The sequence below is a fragment of the Budorcas taxicolor genome, chromosome 9 (assembly GCF_023091745.1).
Source record: "Budorcas taxicolor isolate Tak-1 chromosome 9, Takin1.1, whole genome shotgun sequence".
NCBI classification, from domain to species: domain Eukaryota; kingdom Metazoa; phylum Chordata; class Mammalia; order Artiodactyla; family Bovidae; genus Budorcas; species Budorcas taxicolor.
In genome coordinates, this window is record NC_068918.1 from 61,285,604 (window position 1) to 61,307,780 (window position 22,177).

Below are 22,177 nucleotides of genomic sequence, written 5' to 3' on the forward strand. Positions count from 1 at the left end.
TTTCTTATATGTCTCCAAGCTTCATGATTTTTAACATAAAATGTAGATGCGGCATTGTTCAAACTATTTTTGATAGGTTTATTACAAATAAATACAACTTCAATTTTCATGGTTTAAGTTGTTGTTATTGTTTAGTCGTTATGTCTGACTCTTTTGCAACCCCATGAACTACAGCCCTCCAGGCTCTTCTGTCCGTGGGATTTTATTACAGGATGCTAAATATAGATTAGTTTGACTATTTTTTCATTTCCCTGTATATTTAATGTTGACAGTAAGAGAGTTTTTGTTGTTTTTGATAGATCCTTTAGAATCACCCTTCCATAAGTTTGTGTCACTTTATAGCATCAAGGCTTAAGAAAACTTATTAGCATTCTCTGTTGATACCTTGTTCTGTTTGCTGTTCTTTACTTGTTTGTTCAGGCTCTTCTTCTGATGGCTGTTTCTTTTAATGGACATATATACATTTAGCTTTTTGATTTCCCAAAAAGGAAACTGACCTAAACCCTGTTGCATTTTAGGCCTACTATTCTTTTACTCTTCTTTCCTTTACCCTCATTTTCTTTTGAAATGAGTTAGACCTGCTTCCTTAGTTTTCTTGCCACTCCATTTCTCTTTAGTTCTGCAGGCCCTTGACAGCAGGCGTCCTGAGGACAGAGGTCATGTCTCCTTTTTCTAAGTACCCAGTACTTAGTCTACAGACCAGCATGTGGTCAATACACAGTATATTTTAGTTGAGGGAATGAGTTCAGAAAACATAAAAGCCTTTACCCACCATCCACCCTGCACCATTCACCCATTCCTCCTGGCTCTGTTACCTCTTCATTTTGGTTTTTGGGAAATGCCACACCACCTTTCTATACTACATCTCTTCCCCTTTTTATATTCTTGTTCCTGCAAAAGCAGGCTACTCATTATTCATCGGCTGCCTCCCATATACCTTCCATCCTGAAGGCCTTGGTTTATGCTGCGTTCCTCTGCCCTGTCCTCTCTTCCCTTCCATCAGCTCTGCCTGACAGCAACACACCATTTCCCCCTTGCAGAGCCCAGCTAAGAGGCTTCTTTGGTGAAACCTTTTCTGATCTCCTTCTCACTAAACACCTTAGCCTTTCTTCTTTAAACACTATAGAATTCTGCAACCAAATACGAGTCATTTGTGATTTTGCTTTTTCCCAAAAAGCAGAAGCTCCCTGGGGTATCTCTTACTGTTTTTTTCAATGCATAACATAATCTTTACATGCAGTTGGTGCTCACTACAGATTTTGTTGGATTGTCCAGAAATGTGACATTCCAAAGAACTGCCACAGGAGCTCCATTCCACTGAGAAATATTGAAGAGAATTTTGTAGATTTTTCTCCTCCTTTTTTTTTTTTCTAAGTCGCAAACTTCTGTCATTGTTCTTGGGAGTTATATGGTGTAACCACTTATATTAAGATGTCAAAGTGCAGAGTATTGGAGAATGAGAAGGTGGTGAAATATTAGAACTGGAAAGATTTTTAGGGATCCAGGGAGTCCAGCCCTTTAATTTTATAAGTGAATAAATTGGTGTCTGGAATGTTAAAGTGACCTGGCCCAATCTATACATAGTTAGTTTATGGTAACATTTGGGTCTTGGATGTAATCTTTCAACCCTGTCTGTTGCTCATTCTCACAAGTTGTCACAGTGCATGTGAGGACTGTTTAGGTTTGTGTAACAAAACTGTTAAAAGAGGCATCTGATATTATCATATTACGTTTTATGGATTAAAAAGTAGAAAATTGAATCTCTTATTAGGTTTTCCTTTCCTCTTCTTTAATTATAAGTTTTTGGACTGGATTCACTTGCATCAACTGGGAAATTTCTGACTACATTAACCTAGGAGGGCATCGATTTGTTTGCTAATCTTTAAGTAAACTTTTGGTTGAAGTAGAACATACATACAGAAAAGTATATGAAGTGTAAACGTGCAGTTTCAGTTTTTACAAAGTGTACACGTCGTGTGACCAACACCCAGATCAGGAAACATGGCAACACCAACATGTTTCAGTTCAGTCACTCAGTCGTGTCTGACTCTTTGCAATGCCGTGAATCGCAGCACGCCAGGCCTCCCTGTCCATCACTAACTCCCGGAGTTCACTCAGACTCACGCCCATCGAGTCAGTGATGCCATCCAGCCATCTCATCCTCTGTCGTCCCCTTCTCCTCCTGCCCCCAATCCCTCCCAGCATCAGAGTCTTTTACAATGAGTCAGCTCTTCGCATGAGGTGGCCAAAGTACTGGAGTTTCAGCTTTAGCGTCATTCCTTCCAAAGAAATTCCAGGGCTGATCTCCTTCAGAATGGACTGGTTGGATCTCCTTGCAGTCCAAGGGACTCTCAAGAGTCTTCTCCAACACCACAGTTCAAAAGCATCAATTCTTAGGTGCTCAGCTTTCTTCACAGTCCAACTCTCACATCCATACATGACCACTGGAGAAACCATAGCCTTGACCAGATGGACCTTTGTTGGCAAAGTAATGTCTCTGCTTTTCAATATGCTATCTAGGTTGCTCATAACTTTCCTTCCAAGGAGTAAGTGTCTTTTAATTTCATGGCTGCAATCACCATCTGCAGTGATTTGGGAGTTTCCCCCCCCCCAAAAGTCTGATATTTGTTTCCACTGTTTCCCCATCTATTTCCTATGAAGTGATGGGACCAGATGCCATGATCTTCGTTTTCTGAATGTTGAGCTTTAAGCCAGCTTTTTCACTCTCCACTTTGACTTTCATCAAGAGGCTTTTTAGTTCCTCTTCACTTTCTGCCATAAGGGTGGTGTCATCTGCATATCTGAGGTTATTGATATTTCTCCTGGCAATCTTGATTCCAGCTTGTGCTTCTCCAATCCAGCGTTTCTCATGGTGTACTCTGCATAGAAGTTAAATAAGCAGGGTGACAATATACAGCCTTGACATACTCCTTTTCCTAATCGGACCAGTCTGTTGTTCCATGTCCAGTTCTAACTGTTGCTTCCTGACCTGCATACAGATTTCTCAAGAGGCATGTCAGGTGGTCTGGCATTTCCATCTCTTTCAGAATTTTCCACAGTTTATTGTGATCCACACAGTCAAGAAGCATTTAAAGAAATGAAACATTTGAAGAAATAAAAGCACTTTGAAACTACATCATTTTCTTTTTTCTCCTGACAGGTATTGTCAGTCTGTGTGTTAACAACAATCCTTGGTTGTATATTTGGGTTGAAACCAAGCTGTGCCAAAGAAAGTAAGTAGTGTACTAATTCATGTGTGCATGGGTGTATGTATGTGCCTTGCTCGGGTGGGGGTAATAGCCTTCTTGAGAATGTGATTGAGACAATAGTTATGTTGTGTCCAACTCTTTGGCGATCCCATGGACTGTAGCCCACCAAGCTCCTCTGTCCATGGGATTTTCCTGGCAAGAATGCTGGAGTGGGTTGCCATTTCTACTTCTAGAGGTGAGTACACCATAGATATTGCAAATTTGATGCCAGTTTGAGCATTCTTCTTGAATGCTGTATACTATCTACTTGCAAAACTTCATCCCAAAACAATAAAGAGGGGGTATGACCCAAAAAAAAAACAAAAAAACAGTGAAAAACCTCAAAACAACGAAAAAGAACAAAGATACAAACAAGCAGATGTGGATGACAGGGTCTTGTGCTGGGCTCTGCGAGCCTCTCTCCCTGACTTCGTCCAGGGACTCCTCCTTTTTCTCCCTAAGGCATTAGGTGCTGGAGCAGCCCTGAGGTTACTAGGTAAACAGCATGCCTGGGCAGCTGGAAACATCCTAATATGCTTGTAAGTCTTTTAGAAGTGCAGTCATTTCAAAGCAATAGTGATATTTTTAAGCTGTTACTTACATTTTTCATTTTATGAAGTTCAGAAGTCTTGCCAGCATGGAAAGATCACTATAAATAATAAAACTTTCAATCATAATACATTGTAGCAGTCATATTTTGGATTTGAAGTAGTTTTTTATTTTTGCTCCTTTTAAATCATTGATGGTCTTCCTTTTAAATCACTGATGAATTCCTAAGGAATTCAGTTTTGAAAACTGAACAAATCCTTCTATTCAACTATTCCATAATTATACGATTAGTCATTTTTTGATAAAATTTAGTGATTGTTAGGCTGTCATTTATTTTTAAAATGAATGAAATGTAGTAATTTTATATATTTAGTCAGCAACAATTCAGAGCAAGCATATCAGCGTTTAGTAAAATTAAGGAGCTACATATTTTAGTGTTCACCTATGTAGCCTTTAAGCAGTAAGTAATTCACCTTGAGTTTAGTTTGGCACATAAAAAGAAAACTGAGTGATTGAAAACAGCAATTTTAATCTAAACTCAAGGTGAAATACATTTTCTTTTTTAAGTTAATGGAAGCATACTAATGATCTGCAAGTAATAGCTATTGCTATAATAGTTTTCCCTCCTGGGATCAGGAAAGTTCGTGTTTTTGACCCTAGAAATTATTATTGTCATTTCATGTTTTTAAAATTGCTTCATTTCCTGGTATCAAATGAATTAAATTCTGTGACAGTGTCTTCTTGGGTCAGAGGACCATTACAACCAAGAGCAAGGATTATTCCTTTCTTTTTTTCTTTTGGACTTCCATTATTCTACAAGTGGATTGTTTTTCTTACCATCCTGATTTATTTTTTATTAAATCTAGATTATTCTTGATAGCTAGTAAAGAGTTACAGTGTAAATTTTTAAATTAATTTTTATTGGCGTATAGTTGCTTTGCCATGTCGTGTTAGTTTCTGCTGTACAGCAAAGTAAGTCAGCTATACATATACCCCTTCTTTTTTGGATTTCCTTTCCATTTAGGTCACCACAGCCTCAGTAGAGTTCCCTGAGCTATACAGTAGGTTCTCATTAGTTATCTATTTTATTCATAGTTCAATAGTGTGTGTCAGTCCCAATCTCCCAATTCATCTCACCCCTCCTCCCCCTCTTGGTGTCCGTACATTCGTTCTCCTTGTCTTGTAAAGTTGTTTTTAGTGCAAAGTGTTTTCCTTCCACGTCTGACATTTGTCCATTTAACAAAACTTATTAGTACCAACTGTAGTCAAGGCTCTTGCTGGATACCCGGGGTACAGTGTGCTGGGCAGCATCCAGGTGTGGTCTGTGTTCCTAAGAAATTTGTGGTCCAGGTTGAGACTGGGTTATTAACCAAATGATCTAGTTACAAATGAAATTAAGTGACTGAAAGGGAGGATAAGGTTTCATGTAAACTTTAAAAAATGGAAAAAGCATATAGACTGGGGAGTTTGGGAAAGCTTCTCAGAGGGAGCCAGGCTGAAAGTTCAATGGACAAATCAGCTGTGGTGGGAGATGAGTTCTGCACAAACACATTACTTCTTTACAGCAGACTGAGGGTGACCTAAGTCAGGTATTCTTTTTCTTCATGAAGTTTTCAGAGATTATCAGTTTTCAGAGAACCCCCACATAAATATTCAGAACAAGCTATTCTTATTTTTCCTTTATTTAATATTCTATATGTATGTAAGTTTCATTAGCCCCTGTAGGGTTTATACTATATAAAAGAAAAAAATTATCTTTTGTTTCTATGGCAACAGATAAAATTACAAACTTGATACATAAGGTTACTGCCTTCTGTTTGCATCACTTTCTATAGGTATTTGTGAAAAGATTGTTGGTTAACTTTTTGCCCATCCCATCTGTGCTTTCTAAAAGAATATTTAAACCTACTCAATACCGAACTTAGGGTATATTAGTTGATGTTTGCTTTGTAATTATATAATGACTAGAAACATCTAACTCATTCGATATTTTCAGTTAAAAGTTGCAAAGGTCGCTGTTTTGAGAGAACATTTGGAAATTGCCGCTGTGATGTTGCTTGTGTTGACCTTGGAAACTGCTGTCTAGATTACCAGGAGACATGTATAGAACCAGGTAAAAATGTGCAGGTGAAAAGATGGGGTAAAAGAGCAAAGGAAAGTTCTGCATCTTTTAGGTATGTGATATACCAAACCCATTTGAGATTTTTAAAAATTTGTCCTTTATATTTCCTGACACAAACAAAATTTACATATCTTGCCTTTGTTAAAAATTTTATGGATGGCAGCACTGTGCTGGTTTTCAATGTTTACTGACAACCTATATAGTCTAATTTGCATTTCACCTAAGTTCAAAAAGGCTGATTAAAAATATATGACTCTTTCGGTTATGGGCTTATTAAAGCAAGAATTCTTAAGATGTCCACTTAAACTTTAAAATAAAACTACCAGACTATGAAAAGTTTGATTTAATATTCTTTACATATGAAAGTGAAAGTGTTCGTTACTCAGTCATATCCAACACTTTGGACTTTAACCTGCCAGGCTTCTCGGTCCATGGAATTTTCCAGGCAAGAATACTGGAGTGGGTTGCCATTCCCTTCTCCAGGGGATCTTCCTGACCCAGGGATTGAATCCAGGTTTCCTGCATTGTAGGCAGATTCTTTACCATCTGAACCACCAGGGAAGCCCATGCAATAATAACATTTAAATGAGAGTGAACCAGATTTAGATATATTTGGAGAACTCTGGCAATGACTGGTGGAATAAGCCAAAATTGCCATGGGAATTGTATAATAAAAGTTATGTCTGTTTACATTTTATTTTTCATTTTCTTAATTAATTTTTATTGGAGTATAGTTGCTTTACAATGTTTTGTTAGTTTCTACCTTACAGCAAAATGATCAGCCATATGTGTATTAATACATATAGTCCCTCTCTTTTGGACTTGCTTCTCATTTAGTGTTTACATTTTCAAATGATGAGATTCTGGATTTGTAGTGAAATAATAATTGTTGCCTGCATATTTTCTGTTAGTTCACATTGACCACTGTGGTGGAAAGTTTTGTGAGTCACTGAGGGTTAAGAAATGGTCCATCATCCTCACAGATCACATTCTAGAAGACAATTCTGTGTTCATTTTGGACATGTTGAATTTAAACCATAAAATGTGTTATGTTGACATTTGTTTCTAGAACGGATATGGACTTGCAGCAAATTCAGGTGTGGTGAGAAAAGGTTGTCCCGAAGCCTTTGCTCCTGTTCAGACGACTGCAAGGACAAGGGAGACTGTTGTATCAACCACGGATCTGTGTGCCGAGGTCAGGAGGTTGTGCCCTCACCAGGTTCAGACATAGGCTGACATCTTCCTGGGTCTCAGAGGGGGTTAGCATGGGTGTATTTTTTACAGTAGAAGTCATAGTTATTGACAAGCCATATTGGCTGAAAAAATATTTTAAAAGCATTTTATTAAAGAAAGTTTCAAACATATACACCTGAATAGAGAGACTATGTAATAAAGCTTGTCTCACCCAGCCTAATAATCATGATTGTCCACACACAGCTAGTCTTTTTTATCTATAGTCATGCACTCTGCTGCTACTACACCCTCATGTTATTTTGATATTAGCTGCATATTTAATGCTGTGTTTGTGGAACAATCACTTCACAGTCTTGGCTGACTATGTAGCAGGTTCTCTCAAAGTAAATGAGGACAGTGTCTGCCTGAGGCTGAGAGAAGTTAGTGCCTAAGATTCTGTGTAAGCTGGTGTTACTATGATGTCTTGCCTAGGTGTTGCAGGGTTCCTTGAAATTCTTTGACAGAACTTGACTATATGAGAGGAACTAAGGCAGAAGATTCTGTTGGGTGGATAGAAGTAGGATTATAAATTTTGGCTGAAAATATTATTAATGACAATTTGAAAATGGAAAATGTACCTTCAAGTTCTCACAAATACAGCAGTATGTTTTAGTCTTGCAATTATAAATTCATTCTTTAATTCTTGATATCAACTAACTCTTATTTTGAAATAGAATAACTCTGTATTTGTTCTATTGCCTGAGAGTCACACCCCACATGATCTATGTATCTGTTAACTTTGGTGTTTTTTTTTTTTTGGAACCTGTCCTAATGTGTCTCACAAACATCATGACCATTGTTTCTGTTGAATGTGTTCAACTCACTGTACGTCTTGAAAATATTTTAGGGGAGAAAAGTTGGGCAGAAGAAGAATGTGACAGCATTGATGAACCGCAGTGCCCAGCAGGGTAAGATTCTACTCTGAGATACTGATGCTTTCTTTCATAGGAATATCATTCTTTCTCTTTCCAAATTGAAAAGATAAAAATAATAATAATTATTCATTGGTTCAATAAATATTATTTTTAGTTAGGCCTTCTTTTGGCGTTGGTGGTATAGAAGTAATTATGGCATGACCCTCTCCCCTGACCCCCCAGCTTTCACCCCCCCACTTCCCACTCCTGGTCTAGAACCTGGAAAAAAAAAAGAGAGGTTATGAATATTTAATGTTTATGAGTGTTGGGTGGAAGAATTTGTGTTTTCCTTCTTAGGAAAAAATGATCTTTACTTTCATTTGAAGTTTTTCAAGTTGAACTTATAACAAATTATTTTACAACTGAAAAAATAATTTTTTTGTTTCACTTATATATTTTCAGGATAACATGTCTATGAGAAGATGTTACATAATTTTTATAATTTCTACTTTCTATTTTTTGTCTAAAGTATTTTATACAATACCTTATGTTTATAAGGTCATCAGGAAAGGTTTGTGTAGAATTCGAAAAGTGGAAATTTGATGACAGTGTTAGACATGTTTATCTTTGTTCCACTTGAGATCTATATAATTTGAATTATTAATCTTCAGAAATATATTATGTGTTTAAAATAATGATTTTTCCAAACTGTTAAACATTATAAAACTGTCCTAGTAGAAACAAGAACACATTTAGAATATGCTGTTTGTTAATATTTATTCTCTTGCAAATTGGAGAAATATTATTGCATTTTGGTTGCATTTCATCTAGCTTTTGGATTAGCAGGGACCATAAATGATGGTCTCTGTATGGTGCCTCAAAATGGTGTGAGTGCTCAGTCAGTACTATTTGATAATGTATATGATGAAATACAAATTCATGTATATGAATATAGACACTTCTAAAATATTCTTTATAAAGATGCTTGTTGAGCTTGTTAGTTTACCTTAGATTACATCCTTACCTCAGTGGAAAATGTTCACCGGATCTGTGTCTTTCTTCTTTACACATTTTTTTTCTTTCTTTCTCATTACCCAGGTTTGAAACACCTCCTACCCTCTTATTTTCTTTGGATGGTTTCAGGGCAGAATATTTGCACACTTGGGGTGGACTTCTTCCTGTTATTAGCAAGCTGAGTGAGTAACTTCAGAGTATACTATTGGAGTGCCACAGTGTCAGTAGACTGAGGAGGCAGTCTCTTTCCGGAAAAATATGGCAGAATCTGTTTTACCAAACTTCTCTGTTGTAAAAGAGTTAAACCCTAGTGATAAGGACCTAGTCTTTAATATTATAATTGTTCTAAAACTGCCTTTTAAATAACTCTAAGATAATAATGATTATCTTGGGATTTTTATTTCTTGGTTACAGATGTTAAGGATAAGACATACTTTTTTTTTTTTTCCTAGACTTTTGGATTCATTTTGTGGACAAACTATTAAATACTTATTTATCTAATATGACTACATCTTAAAGTAGAATTTCAAAAACTGAAGGTATTTCTTATATGAATCTAGTAGTGCAGACATAGAATATTTACTTGTTATTTATCCTTTGGTATCATGAGGCATCCTTTCAATTTCTTTATCTCAATTAAAGCCTTAATTAAGTGATTATTATATAAGTTAATAATGCAGTAGTAGAATAGTCTTTTCTTAGTATGAATGCAAAAGTTTTAAATCACATTAACCACCAGTAATATGGGTTCCACTTGTATCATTGTTATTGAAAAAATAAAAAATTAACTATGGGTATAAAAGCTGAAGAACATTACTTGTTATCAGTGATCAATATATAAATAGCCACAGTGTAATACTGGACTGAAATGGAAATAAGTAAATTCATTATTTTGGTCTTCTTCTGGAGTTCTGAGACATTATTTACTGGACTTGAATATTTAAATGTCAAAATTACTCTCCATAATCACATAGGTACATTTATTATACTTCTTTTGTAAGAAAATGTTATTTGGAGAAATTCTAAAAATTTCAGTTTTTAATTTTTACTGGGAAGAAAGTAGTGTTTATAAATAATCATTTGACATAAAAGTCTTTAGGAAAGAGCTTACATGGACAAGAAAGACTGTCTTATCAGCCAGGATCACGGGCTTTGAAGCTTGCACCTGGCCCTTTGTTACCATCAGGAGGAAAGTTTGTTTCCATAGCATCAAATACAATATCCTGAGTTCAGAATTAAGGAGCCTTAGGTACCTATATGTGAAGTTGAAAGGAACTCAATACGTAGTTAACTTAAGTCCTTGCTTTGGGTAATTAGGAAGTGTAGCCTGTAATTCTGAACTGTTTGGAATGCAGTGAGATAGATAGACATGTACCAGCCTGAGGAATATTTTCAGGTATGAGGTATCGAAATGCTAGAATCATTAGTTATATGTTCCCTCAGTGGTAGAGGCAGAAGAGGAATGTGACGCTAGGGCTAAATCAGGAACAGTTTGACTTCTGTCCTTCTTGTATTAATACCTGAAGCCAGAAGATGCCTTTAGTCATTAAAGCAGTGTTGAATTTGTCTAGAGTTAACTGGTTTGGACTCTGGGGTGGGACACTGTCCTCCTAGCTACTGCTTCATTCTTGTTTTCATTTTGCTGAGTTAGCTACTATGGATGTTTGTAGTTTTGTTTTGGCTGTTTGTTTTCTTTTTAAACTACATGTTGTATTTAGATATGTTACCACCAAGTAATAGCAAAGATCTAGCAAGCATCATTATGGTCCATCTGGAACTTAATGTTATTAGTAAGTATGGGATAAAGATTTCATTGGCTTAATTATTTTAATTTTTTTTTAACTAAGAAGAAAAACTGGCTCTCAGCATTGAGTTTGAATCCACAATGTTGCTTTGTAATTCACCCTGAATTTTTATATAGTTGTAAATCCCTTCTGGATTCATGTTTTAATATTACTCAGAAGTCTGTGGTACCAACGCCACATGAAGGAAACAGACTGTCAGTTGTATTTAATAACAATCTTTTTTTCCTCTTGTAGAAACCTGTGGGACATATACTAAAAACATGAGACCAGTATATCCAACAAAAACTTTCCCCAATCACTACAGCATTGTCACAGTAAGCTCTGCATTTCAATTTTTATATGTTCACAAAAGTGAGATGTAAATATAACATTTTTCAAGAGAATAATCAGATTTCAGATCAGAAAAAATTAGCTTCTTTTTCATTGTGTAGTTAAGCAGGAAAACTGAGGTTCTGGTTCCTGTTCTTCTACTAACCTGTTGTGACTTTGGGAAAGTCACTTTACCTTCTGGGTCTGCATTTCCCATATGTGAAAAGAGGTGATTGAAGACCCCAAGAAATGATTTCTTAATTCCCTTTCAGTTTAAGATTCTTAGGTTCTGTTCTTTCTGATTAGTTTTTAGCTTTCTTTATTTGAGCCCCAGATTGTCTGCACTCACAGGTCCTCAGCCATCTTTCCAATCATTTCAATGTATGAGGCTAAGCAAACCACTTTGCCTGACTCTAGATGTGATTACAGCTCTCTTTTTGTTTCACGTTCAGATTTAATTTGGATCCAGAAAAAAAAAAAATGTAGAATTCATTAGGCCTCAAGGTTGAAGCCAGAGAATTAATACTTTGACTTATATTGGTACAAGCTATTCTTGGACCCAATCAAAAAGGATTTTGTTATGCAGAAATTTTTCACTGAGCAATCCAAAAGGACAGCTCAGTACTTTTTTCAAAATTAAGAGGCTGCTACCATTCCTAATTTATTTTCTCCTGTTACATAAATTAAAACACAAGTACTAAATAAAACCTTAAGCAGTGGTTGTATTTTGATAATAGGCAGTGTTTTGTTCTTCTCTCCTTAAGCTAGGTTAAGTTCCTTGTAGCTTCAGCTGTGTATTTCTCTCTGATGATTTTGTTCTGTAACCTTAACATTAAAAACTCACAACTTACATAAAACTTGTATTTTATATTTTTTAGGGACTCTATCCAGAATCCCATGGCATCATTGACAATAAAATGTATGATCCCCAAATGAACGCTCACTTTGCACTTAAAAGCAAAGAGAAATTTAACCCAGAGTGGTACAAAGGAGAACCAGTGAGTTTATTTAATTTAGCTATTAAAATTATTTTTTATTATTTTCATCTGTTTCTATCAGAGTAAAATGACAGATCGTCTGGAGTTTTTAAGAACCTACTTAATCTACTGTTTGTGCAATCCTTATGCAAATAGAGGTAAATGCAGATAACTCTAAATATAGCTTATATCTTTGTATGTTTTATTCCAAAGTAGGGTTCAGGTTATTCTGAGCCAGTTTTCTTTTCTGCTTAATGATACCTTTTTGTCCTAGTAGCAAAGAGCAGTAATCTGGGGGTAATACTTTGATCTACACAAAGCTAATTGTTTCTTCAGGAGTAAACTATGACATTGTTTGCATTTGCTGACTTAGAAGATTCTCTCTGATTGTGATTTAGATGTGTTCTCCTTTTTAATTTTTAAAAATTGCCGCAACAATTCTATGTCTATTTGAATAGTCTTGATATCCCTTTTAGAAGGAAAAGAGCATGATGTTAATTTGCAAGTTATAATTTCAGATTTTTAGCTCTGACATTTAAAACTGATTTTTCGGCAAAGTATTCTTTCTGTGCCTCAGTTTTCTGTACTGTAAATAATTCTGTTAACCACCTCATAGAGTTATTGTGATAAGTATTTAATAATCTAAGTTGCTTATAGGAGTACCATTTAGAACTGTAACTGGCAATAATAAGTGCTCAATAAATGTTAAGTTACATAAGCAAAATATGTCAATAAGTTAAAGATATGTATATTTGTGAATTTTTCTTTTTTTGTGATTTTTTTTCTTTTAACAGAAGCTTATTAAGTAGAAGCAAGTCTATAAAAGTTGCAGGAGTTACCAATTGTTTATATTCTTTAAGTTAACTTAATTTCTGATTATTTAATTTCTTTTTGCTGCTGTTCAAAGTCACATTACATGGTTGTTTTGTAGGCTAACTGCTGGAGCTTATTGACATCAAAACTTTCTAGCATTTGAGAGGAAAGCATTGGCAGTTGCGTGAACACAGTTTCCTAAGAAATTAGTGCTTACAAAATTTCCTAATTTTCCTTCTTTGTCTTCTCCAGATTTGGCTCACAGCTAAAAATCAAGGCCTGAAGACTGGCACATTTTTTTGGCCAGGATCAGATGTGAAAATTAATGGAATTTTCCCAGACATCTATAAAATCTATAATGTGTATGTATAACTGTACTTTTTCTAGGACCTATAGCATAGAACAGTTTATTTTCTTATCACAGCCTGAGTTCTAGCATTTGAATGATATGTTATCTGAAAAATGAGACCTATCAAAATAAGAACTCTGTTTCAAAGAGTTTTAAATGGATGGTAGATAGACAGTAAAACTAGATGAGGTGTTTTTTTTTTTTTTTTTTTCTGGAGGTTTTCTAGAAAGCACTGGTTGTAACATGTTGGAGTTTGCATTCAGATCTTTGGATAGGAATAAGAATTGAAGTCCTGGTGAAAGTAGGGGTTCTGAACATTTTCACTCCAGGAAGAAAGAACTAGGAGAAGGAGCTGAAAGTATTAAAAGGACATAGGTAGGAGTGACTCTTTGGTGTCCAAAAATACTATTTGAAAGAAGATATTAATGGCACCTCTAGATTTGCATTTTCAAATTACTTTTTTAAACATTCCATCTATAGTGGAACTGATTAGAGTAATCTCCCTGTGATATTCAAAATCCATGAGGTATTGTAGGAAAAAAACACACAACTTTTTTTCTGGAAGACTCCCTTTGGATTATTTTAGTGAGAGTGGCAAAATAATTTGGCTTATACTTGGGGAATTTATGTCATAAAACCAATACAGTAGTGTATTTGAGGGACGAAAGGGAAAGTTCATAAATTCCAAACAAGAAATGCATATTTTCTTTGGTAACCTTAGGCTACTGTTAATTCTTTGTGGTTCATGTGAGCACCTTGTTATTTGCCATTAATTTCATTCCATGGATGGTAATTGAGATTCTATGCACTAGGCACTGTCTTAGACCTGGAGAATTTTGCCGAGTAGTGGTACACATTCTCTGGCCTCTCAAGTTCTGATAGAGACCTTCTCAAGGAACAACCTAGTGTAATTGGGGTTGGGCAAGCACTCTGATGGAGACCTGTAAACAAAATTGTGTGCCCAGAGGAAGATATCATTCATTCTGCCCAGAAACTGTTGCCTGGAGAACTGTCTGCCCAACAAATGTCCATTTCCCAGTTTTACTGAGAGTCATCAATGAGTGAGTTCATCTTCATGAGGTCCCCTTGAAAGAGTATATTGACATGTGGGTTATTCATGACATGGCAGTTCCTATTCTGAGGTATAGGAATAAAATCCTCAGGTAGAAAACGGGAAGCAAATTTTTAGACCTGACTACAACTGTCATTTTTTTTTTTTTTTTTTTTTTACAAACTTTCTGTTTGTTTAACCTATACTCTGAGCATATCATGAGAAATGCCAGGCTAGATGAGTTACAAGCTGGAATCAAGATACACGGGAAAAACAACATCAGATATGCAGATGATACCACTCCAGTGGCAGAAAGTGAACAGGAACTAAAGAGCCTCTTGATGAGCGTGAAGGAGAAGAGTGAAAGAGCCAGCTTAAAACTAAACATTAAAAAAAAACCCACTAAGATCATGACATCTAGCCCCATTACTTCATGGCAAATAGAAGGAGGGTGGTGGAAATAGTGACAGATTTCCTCTTCTTGGGCTCTAAAAATCACTGCAGATGGTAATTGCAGCCATGAAATCAGAAGATGATTGCTTCTTGGCAGGAAAGCTGTGACAAACCTAGACAGTGTGTTGAAAAGCAGAGACATCACTCTGCCGAAAGAAGGTCCAATATAGTCAAGGCTATGGTCTTCCCAGTGGTCATGTATGATTGCGAGACTGTAAAGAAGGCAGAATGCCAAAGAACTGATACCTTCAAACGGTGTAAAGTCCCTTGAACAGCAAGGAGATCAAACCAGTAAATCTTAAGGGAAATCAATCCTGAATACTCGTTGGAAGGATTGATGCTGAAGCTGAAGCTCCAGTATTTTGGTCATCTGATGTGAACAGCTGACTCACTGACGTCCTTGATGCTGGGAAAGATTGAGGGCAGAAGGAAAAGAGGACATCAGGGGATGAGGTGGCTGGATGGCATCACCGTTGCAGTAGACATGAACTTGGGCAATCTTTGGGAGATGGTGAGGGGCAGGGAGGCTTGGCGTGCTGTAGTCTGTGGTGTTGCAGAGTCAGACATGACTGGGTAACTGAACAATAATCAACAACAACAACTTTCATATGTGTAAAAACTTAATGTTTGTTGCTAGGTCAGGAAAACAATTTTAAGTTTTCAGATGAAACTCTTACATTGCTTCAAACACATTTGATGTCTTGAATTGTTTTAATCTCTCTGAATGCAGTTTTCAGTAAGACACACATTGATATTTTAAACCCTAACACTTGTCACATATTTGTTTCATTTTATCTTTCATTTTAGTTCAGTACCATTTGAAGAAAGAATTTTAGCCGTTCTTAAGTGGCTACAGCTTCCTAAAGATGAAAGGTATGTAGATGATTAATTTCCACCATAAAATACTCATTTATTTTATTAAAATGTCTGAATATTTTAAATAGATGACAGAAACCTTTGCTATTGGCTATGATGGTTTTGTATCCAAATGAACTTTTTAGTGACTATTACAGCCGCGTTTTGAAGAATTCTAAACATGTAAATTATTTCTCAGCACTTTTAGAAATGTTACCCCAGTGCTGTATAACTTTTATTCACTATCATTTGTTGAATTATTCTTTCTATTCTGTTTTACAATGTGTTCGTAAAATATTACATTTTGATACTGTTTGATTTAGACCACACTTTTACACTCTGTATTTAGAAGAACCAGATTCTTCGGGTCACTCTTACGGACCAGTCAGCAGTGAAGTAAGTACATTTTTACCAGTGGTTTTTCCATTAAACCTGGTAGCATCTAACTGAACCTTGCTTTGAAGCAGATTTCTTGATCATTCTGTAAGAATCCATGATTTCTGGAAAGAGTATTAAGGACATTTCTATTAAACCAAAAAGATGCACTTTAATCAAAAGGAACTGGGAGCATTGTTTGATTTTACACTATCTACGGTGCTGAATTGAACAAATGATGAGTTAAATTCTGTATTTTTAATTTCAAATGAGACTTGTCACACTCCACCCTTTGTACTCTTTCCAGCAAAACCTATCTTCAATGACTTCAGGGTAGTTAACAACCCTGCGTGCCTTGCTTTGATTCTGTCCATCAGCTCAGCAGAGATGCTCTTTCTTAGAGGTGGGAGATGCATGGCTGACAGTGTGGTCCTGTCATCACTAGACGGAGGAAAGTTTCCCGTACCTCTTATGTTAGTCTAAACAATTGGCCAGATGCTAATATAATTTTTATTCTTTCACTCAAGATCCATCTCTAGGACAGTTTGGCTACAAGTAACTCTAAGGATCATTTTGTAATGGATTATCAGATCATATAAATTTTAAGACCAGTATTACTTTTCTGTTCACTAAAGATTTCCCTCTGGAGAAACCTGTATGCCGGTAAGGAAGCAACAGTTAGAACTGGACATGGAACAACAGACTGGTCTGAAATAGGAAAAGGAGTACGTCAAGGCTGCATATTGTCACCCTGCTTATTTAACTTCTAGGCAGAGTACATTGTGAGAAACGCTGTGCTGGAAGAAGCCCAAGCCGGAATCAAGATTGCCAGGAGAAATATCAATCACCTCAGATATGCAGATGACACCACACTTATGGCAGAAAGCGAAGAGGAACTAAAAAGCCTCTTGATGAAAGTGAAAGAGGAGAGTGAAAAGGTTGGCTTAAAGCTCAACATTCAGAAAACGAAGATCATGGCATCTGGTCCCATCACTTTATGGGAAATAGATGGGGAAACAGTGGAAACAGTGGCTGACTTTATTTTTCTGGGCTCCAAAATCACTGCAGATGGTGATTGCAGCCATGAAATTAAAAGACACTTACTCCTTGGAAGGAAAGTTATGACCAACCGAGAAAGCATATTCAAAAGCAGAGATATTACTTTGCCAACCAAGGTCTGTCTAGTCAAGGCTATGGTTTTTCCAGTGGTCATGTATGGATGTGAGAGTTGGACAATAAAGAAAGCTGAGCACAGAAGGATTGATGCTTTTGAACTCTGGTGTTGGAGAAGACTCTTGAGAGTCCCTTGGACTGCAAGGAGATCCAACCAGTCCATCCTAAAGGAGATCAGTCCTGGGTGTTCATTGGAAGGACTGATGTTGAAGCTGAAACTCCAATATTTTGGTCACCTTATGCAAAGAGCTGACTCATTTGAAAAGACCCTGATGCTGGGAAAGATTGAGGGCAGGAGGAGAAGGGGACGACAGAGGATGAGATGGTTGGATGGCATCACTGATTCAATGGACATGAGTTTGGATGAACTGCGGGAGTTGGTGATGGACAGGGAGGCCTGGCGTGCTGCGGTTCATGGGGTCTCAAGGAGTTGGACACGACTGAGCAGCTGAACTGAACTGAATTGAAAGATTTACCAACATAACTGCTTTTCTGATTCATCTTCATTCAGGGTCCAGTCCATTGCATTTCAAATCATATTCATTAATTTTTAAATTTGGTTAAATGCTAGTATTATTGGCTCATTAAAAAACCTACTTTGTCGTAATACTTAAAAATTCCAGTCCATGTTACTTGGATATCTTTCAATCAATGTGAGATCATGTTGAAAGAGCGTGTTTTGTAATAAAGTAAAATACACAGACTGCAAGTAAAGATTAGACTGGTTTGCTATAGGCAAAGCTGCAGAAGAATTTCCCTCGGGTGATTTTGCTGGAAGAGAGGAGGAGAGAAATACCAAAGGCAGTTTGCCAAAACCATATGCCATTCTGTGTCCTTGTGACATTCGTATGGAAAATAATGCAGTTTGTTTGGAAATAATGAGTTTTTTTTCCTAGAAGTTCTAGTTTTAAAAAATTAAGTACGCAGAACTCTAAGAAGCATTCCGTGAATACTTTTAACTGCATGACATGAGATTATTTCCCTTTCTTAGGTCATCAGAGCTTTGCAGAGAGTTGACAACATGGTTGGCATGCTGATGGATGGTCTGAAGGAGCTGAACTTGCATAGATGCTTGAACCTCATCCTTATTTCAGATCATGGTAACCTGGGTTTATATCATTTATCCTTCAGGTTAAATGGAGCTTCCAGAAGTTGACTTGATTGATTAATGTTTTATTATTTCCTCTGACTTTTATAGCTAATTATTTCTTGTGGAGAACCTTTAGAAAGCACTACATTAAATATAACATACAAGTGAAACACAGAACTCACAGACACCTAAGAGCTTATTAACCACAATGCACTTATCTCCTGATTTGGGGAAGACTTACATCAGGAACTTGGAGAGTTAAAACAATTTTTTTTCAATATTAAATTTTGGTAAATCTACTCTAAACATTTTTGGCATACTTTGAACAGATTATTATGTGCTTCTTCTATTTTCTCTAAAATGATAAATCTGACTTTTAAGGGGAGTATGTGTTAATTTTGGCGGTATTTTGATCTAACTCTTAGTTACTGTGACCTTTAGAACATGTTTGTATGCAGACTTGGGACTGTAAAAGCAATGTGTATACAGAAAAATCAGAAAAAGCTTCTTTTTTTTTGTTTGTTCTTGTTGTTATTATTGTTTGCTTCAGAAATAATTATGGAAAACTATTTCTAGAAACAGTCCTAAGAAGATGTATTCTAAAGAAGCCTCCAGTCTGAAAATGAGATGAGTGTTTTATACTCCTAGTTAATATACTAGTTGATTCTGAGAAAATAACTGTGCTTTCATATTCAGGCTAAAACTGTGATATTCTTCCTCATTCACATACAAATATTGTAATACATAGATAAGAAACACTGAACTAATTTTGGATGAAGACAAGGGAAAATATTTGCTTTAAGTGAAGCGGTAGATGTATGTGAAACTCTGAGCCTTACCTGTTAGGTGTTCAGCTGTCACAAGTGTGATAGTTGGATGTGTGCCAAGTCACCTCAGTCGTTTTCGACTCTTTGTGACCCCGTGGACTTGTAGCCCACCAGGCTCCTCTGTCCATGGGATTCTCCAAGCAGGAATACTAGAGCGAGTTGCCATGCCCTCCTCCAGGGAATTTTCCTGACCCAGGGATCGAACCCACATCTTTTAAGTATTCTGCACTGGCAGGCATGTTCGTTACCACTAGCGCCACCTAGGAAGCCCATCGTGAGTGCTGACCTCATGTTTATTGATTTTAATTCCGAGAGTGAAAGAAATTCTGTCCTACATGTTAAAGTTTTTTTATTAAGGTTGCAACATGTTTGGGGATTTTTTTTTTCTCCTAGGCATGGAACAAGGCAGTTGTAAGAAATATGTGTATCTGAATAAATACTTGGGAGATACTAAAGATGTTAAAGTTGTATATGGACCTGCAGCTCGACTGAGACCCTCTGATGTTCCAGATAAATACTATTCATGTAAGTATATCTCTGTGCTAATTTTGAATATGATTATATTTACAGTTAGTGTGTGCATGCTCAATCGTGTCTGACTCTTTGTAACCCCATGGACTGTAGCCTGCCATGCTCCTCTGTCCATAGGATTCTTCAGGAAGGAATACTGGAGTGGGTTGCCATTTCCTACTGTAGGGGATCTTCCTGCAGGGGATCCCCTGTAGGGGATCCCTGACCCAGGGATCGAACCTGCATCTCTTGAGTCTCCTGCATTGGCGGGTGAATTCTTTACCACTGCACCACCTGGGAAAGCTCTATATTTACAATACATTCCTCTGAATCATATCTTTAAATTAAAGATGATCAATTAATTTCTTTTTCATGATTAAATATCCAGGACTGGCCTTCTGCACCCAAAGGGATTTTATGGAACTGGATGTGAGGGCACAAGTCTAACCACTTACCTGTTATTCATGACTAAGAATATTAGTTGATGAGCTTGGTACAGTTTTATGTTATCATGTATATTTTTCTTGGGCTTCCCTGGTGGCTCAGATGGTAAAGCATCTGCCTGCAATGCAGGAAACCTGGGTTCGATTCCTGGGTTGGGAAGATCTCCTGGAGAAGGGAATGGCGACCCATTCCAGCATTCTTGCCTAGAGAATTCCATGGACAGAGGAGCCTGGCGGGTTAAAGTCCATGGCATCGCAAAGAGTCTCAGAGGCACGACTGAGCGAGTAACACTTTCACTTTCATATTTTGCTTGTGTTGGATTCAAGATTACTTATAGGGGAAAAGCTCAAATTTTCAGCTACATTTATTCAACTTTAATTAATATTATTTCATTAAAATAACTTACAGATGTTATAGGATAATATTCCATTATGAGGAGGAATGCTGGCTGAGATAATTAATTCTATAAGCAACTAATTTCTGTTCTCAGAAATGACTTTCTTAAACTATTCCAAAAAACAATGAGAATGTGTTTTGTGAGTAGAGAAGAAGAAATTTCCCATTCTCTCTTGACCACATGTCATACCCAAACTGCCAGGAAATTTTAAATATTCATTCTTTTGAAAATCTAGTCTGGTTAAGAACTGATTGTTATACCCTTCTTTTCGATTACCATCTTTGGTAATTCTAAAATACTAACAGCAGTTTCGTTTATTATTCTGTTATAATTACCTTTGAAATGGAAAGAGAAAAGAGATTTTTCTGACAGTCATCAGGGTTGGATTAGGTTTGGGTATATGCAGTGTTATATGTTTCAGTAGATATGGTTGAATATTCATGAGGAGAAGTAGATTTCTCTCCAGGAAAATTGTTATGCACATATATTGACATAGTAACCCAAAGCATAGACTCTAACTTGTACAATAACAAGTTTTAATTACTACTTAAGAAAAATTATTAAAGTAGTATGTGATTGTTTTAAATGGATTTGTGTCTGACGTGCTATATTTGTGTATTATTTTTAATGGTAGCATACCATTCAACTATTCTTATCTTTTCCTCTCTTCAGTTGATTATGAAGGCATCGCCAAAAATCTTTCTGTGAGTATCTTTTTTTTTTCCCTATTACCGTTTTGTTGCTAGTTTTGTATAAAATATATTTAGAAGAAAGTTTTAGTATTTGATTGGGAGATTGTAGGATTTTAACCTAATCTATTTTCTTTCTTTTTTTTTTTTTGAGTATCTGGGCCAACATTTAAATGCCCTGTAGTTTTTAAAGGTCTTTAAGGACATATCTTAATAATGTAGGTTTTTAAAATTTTAATAATTTATTTATTGACATTATTAAATTTATATGACAGTACAAGAAATAATTGAAAACAATAGGAGGGGAAAGCCTGTAGCCATACTACCATAAACACTTAGCATTATAATATATTTCCTACCAGTTTTTCTGGTGTTGATTTCTTAAACTTTGTCCTAGTGCTGATTTACCTATATTCCATTTTTATACTTGATGAAAATTCTTACAATTTTAAAGAAAGTTCTTAAAGTTATTATAAGAGTATTTGAAAATAGATTATCAGTAGTAGCACAAATATAAACTAGTGACTCAATCTAAGGACTAAATTGAGGACTAGGACTCTTAGGCAATAATTATGATTTCCTATAAAATAAGAATGTACAATAGTTGAGAATATGCAACTTGTACATTATATAAGTAGTGAAAACTCACTTATTTTTGCATCTATGACTTATTGGGCATACTGATCAAACGTTTGGGAGAAAAAAATTCATATGGACTTAGGAAGCAATTTTAAGAGCAGTTTACACTTAAGAAAATGTGGAAATAATGCTTTTCCTTTGCCTCTTACAATTTCAGTGCCAGGAACCAAACCAGCACTTCAGACCTTACCTGAAACATTTCTTACCCAAGCGTTTGCATTTTGCCAAAAATGACAGAATTGAGCCCTTGACGTTCTATTTGGATCCTCAGTGGCAACTTGCATTGTAAGTTCTGACAGTCTCTCAGGTAAACCTAGTCATTCAAGGTAACCACTGGGTCCTTTCCAATGATGATGTAATATGAAGACTTCAAGTATGGTTCTCTTTTGTCCCAGTTTCTC

The 22,177-nt window shown here is 36.2% G+C and overlaps 1 protein-coding gene across 1 annotated transcript in view; it reads left to right on the forward strand.

Moving 5' to 3' along the window:
* ENPP1 (ectonucleotide pyrophosphatase/phosphodiesterase 1) overlaps positions 1-22,177 on the forward strand; it is a 71,343-nt gene that overhangs the window by 31,977 nt on the left and 17,189 nt on the right. The window contains exons 2-15 of the mRNA XM_052645631.1: positions 3,161-3,233; positions 5,794-5,910; positions 6,989-7,114; positions 8,000-8,060; positions 9,105-9,202; positions 11,060-11,139; positions 12,013-12,132; positions 13,177-13,286; positions 15,585-15,650; positions 15,956-16,028; positions 18,172-18,280; positions 19,491-19,622; positions 21,121-21,152; positions 21,934-22,061. Coding sequence (XP_052501591.1) covers positions 3,161-3,233; positions 5,794-5,910; positions 6,989-7,114; positions 8,000-8,060; positions 9,105-9,202; positions 11,060-11,139; positions 12,013-12,132; positions 13,177-13,286; positions 15,585-15,650; positions 15,956-16,028; positions 18,172-18,280; positions 19,491-19,622; positions 21,121-21,152; positions 21,934-22,061 — 1,325 coding nt within the window. The remainder of the gene's footprint in view (positions 1-3,160; positions 3,234-5,793; positions 5,911-6,988; positions 7,115-7,999; positions 8,061-9,104; positions 9,203-11,059; positions 11,140-12,012; positions 12,133-13,176; positions 13,287-15,584; positions 15,651-15,955; positions 16,029-18,171; positions 18,281-19,490; positions 19,623-21,120; positions 21,153-21,933; positions 22,062-22,177) is intronic.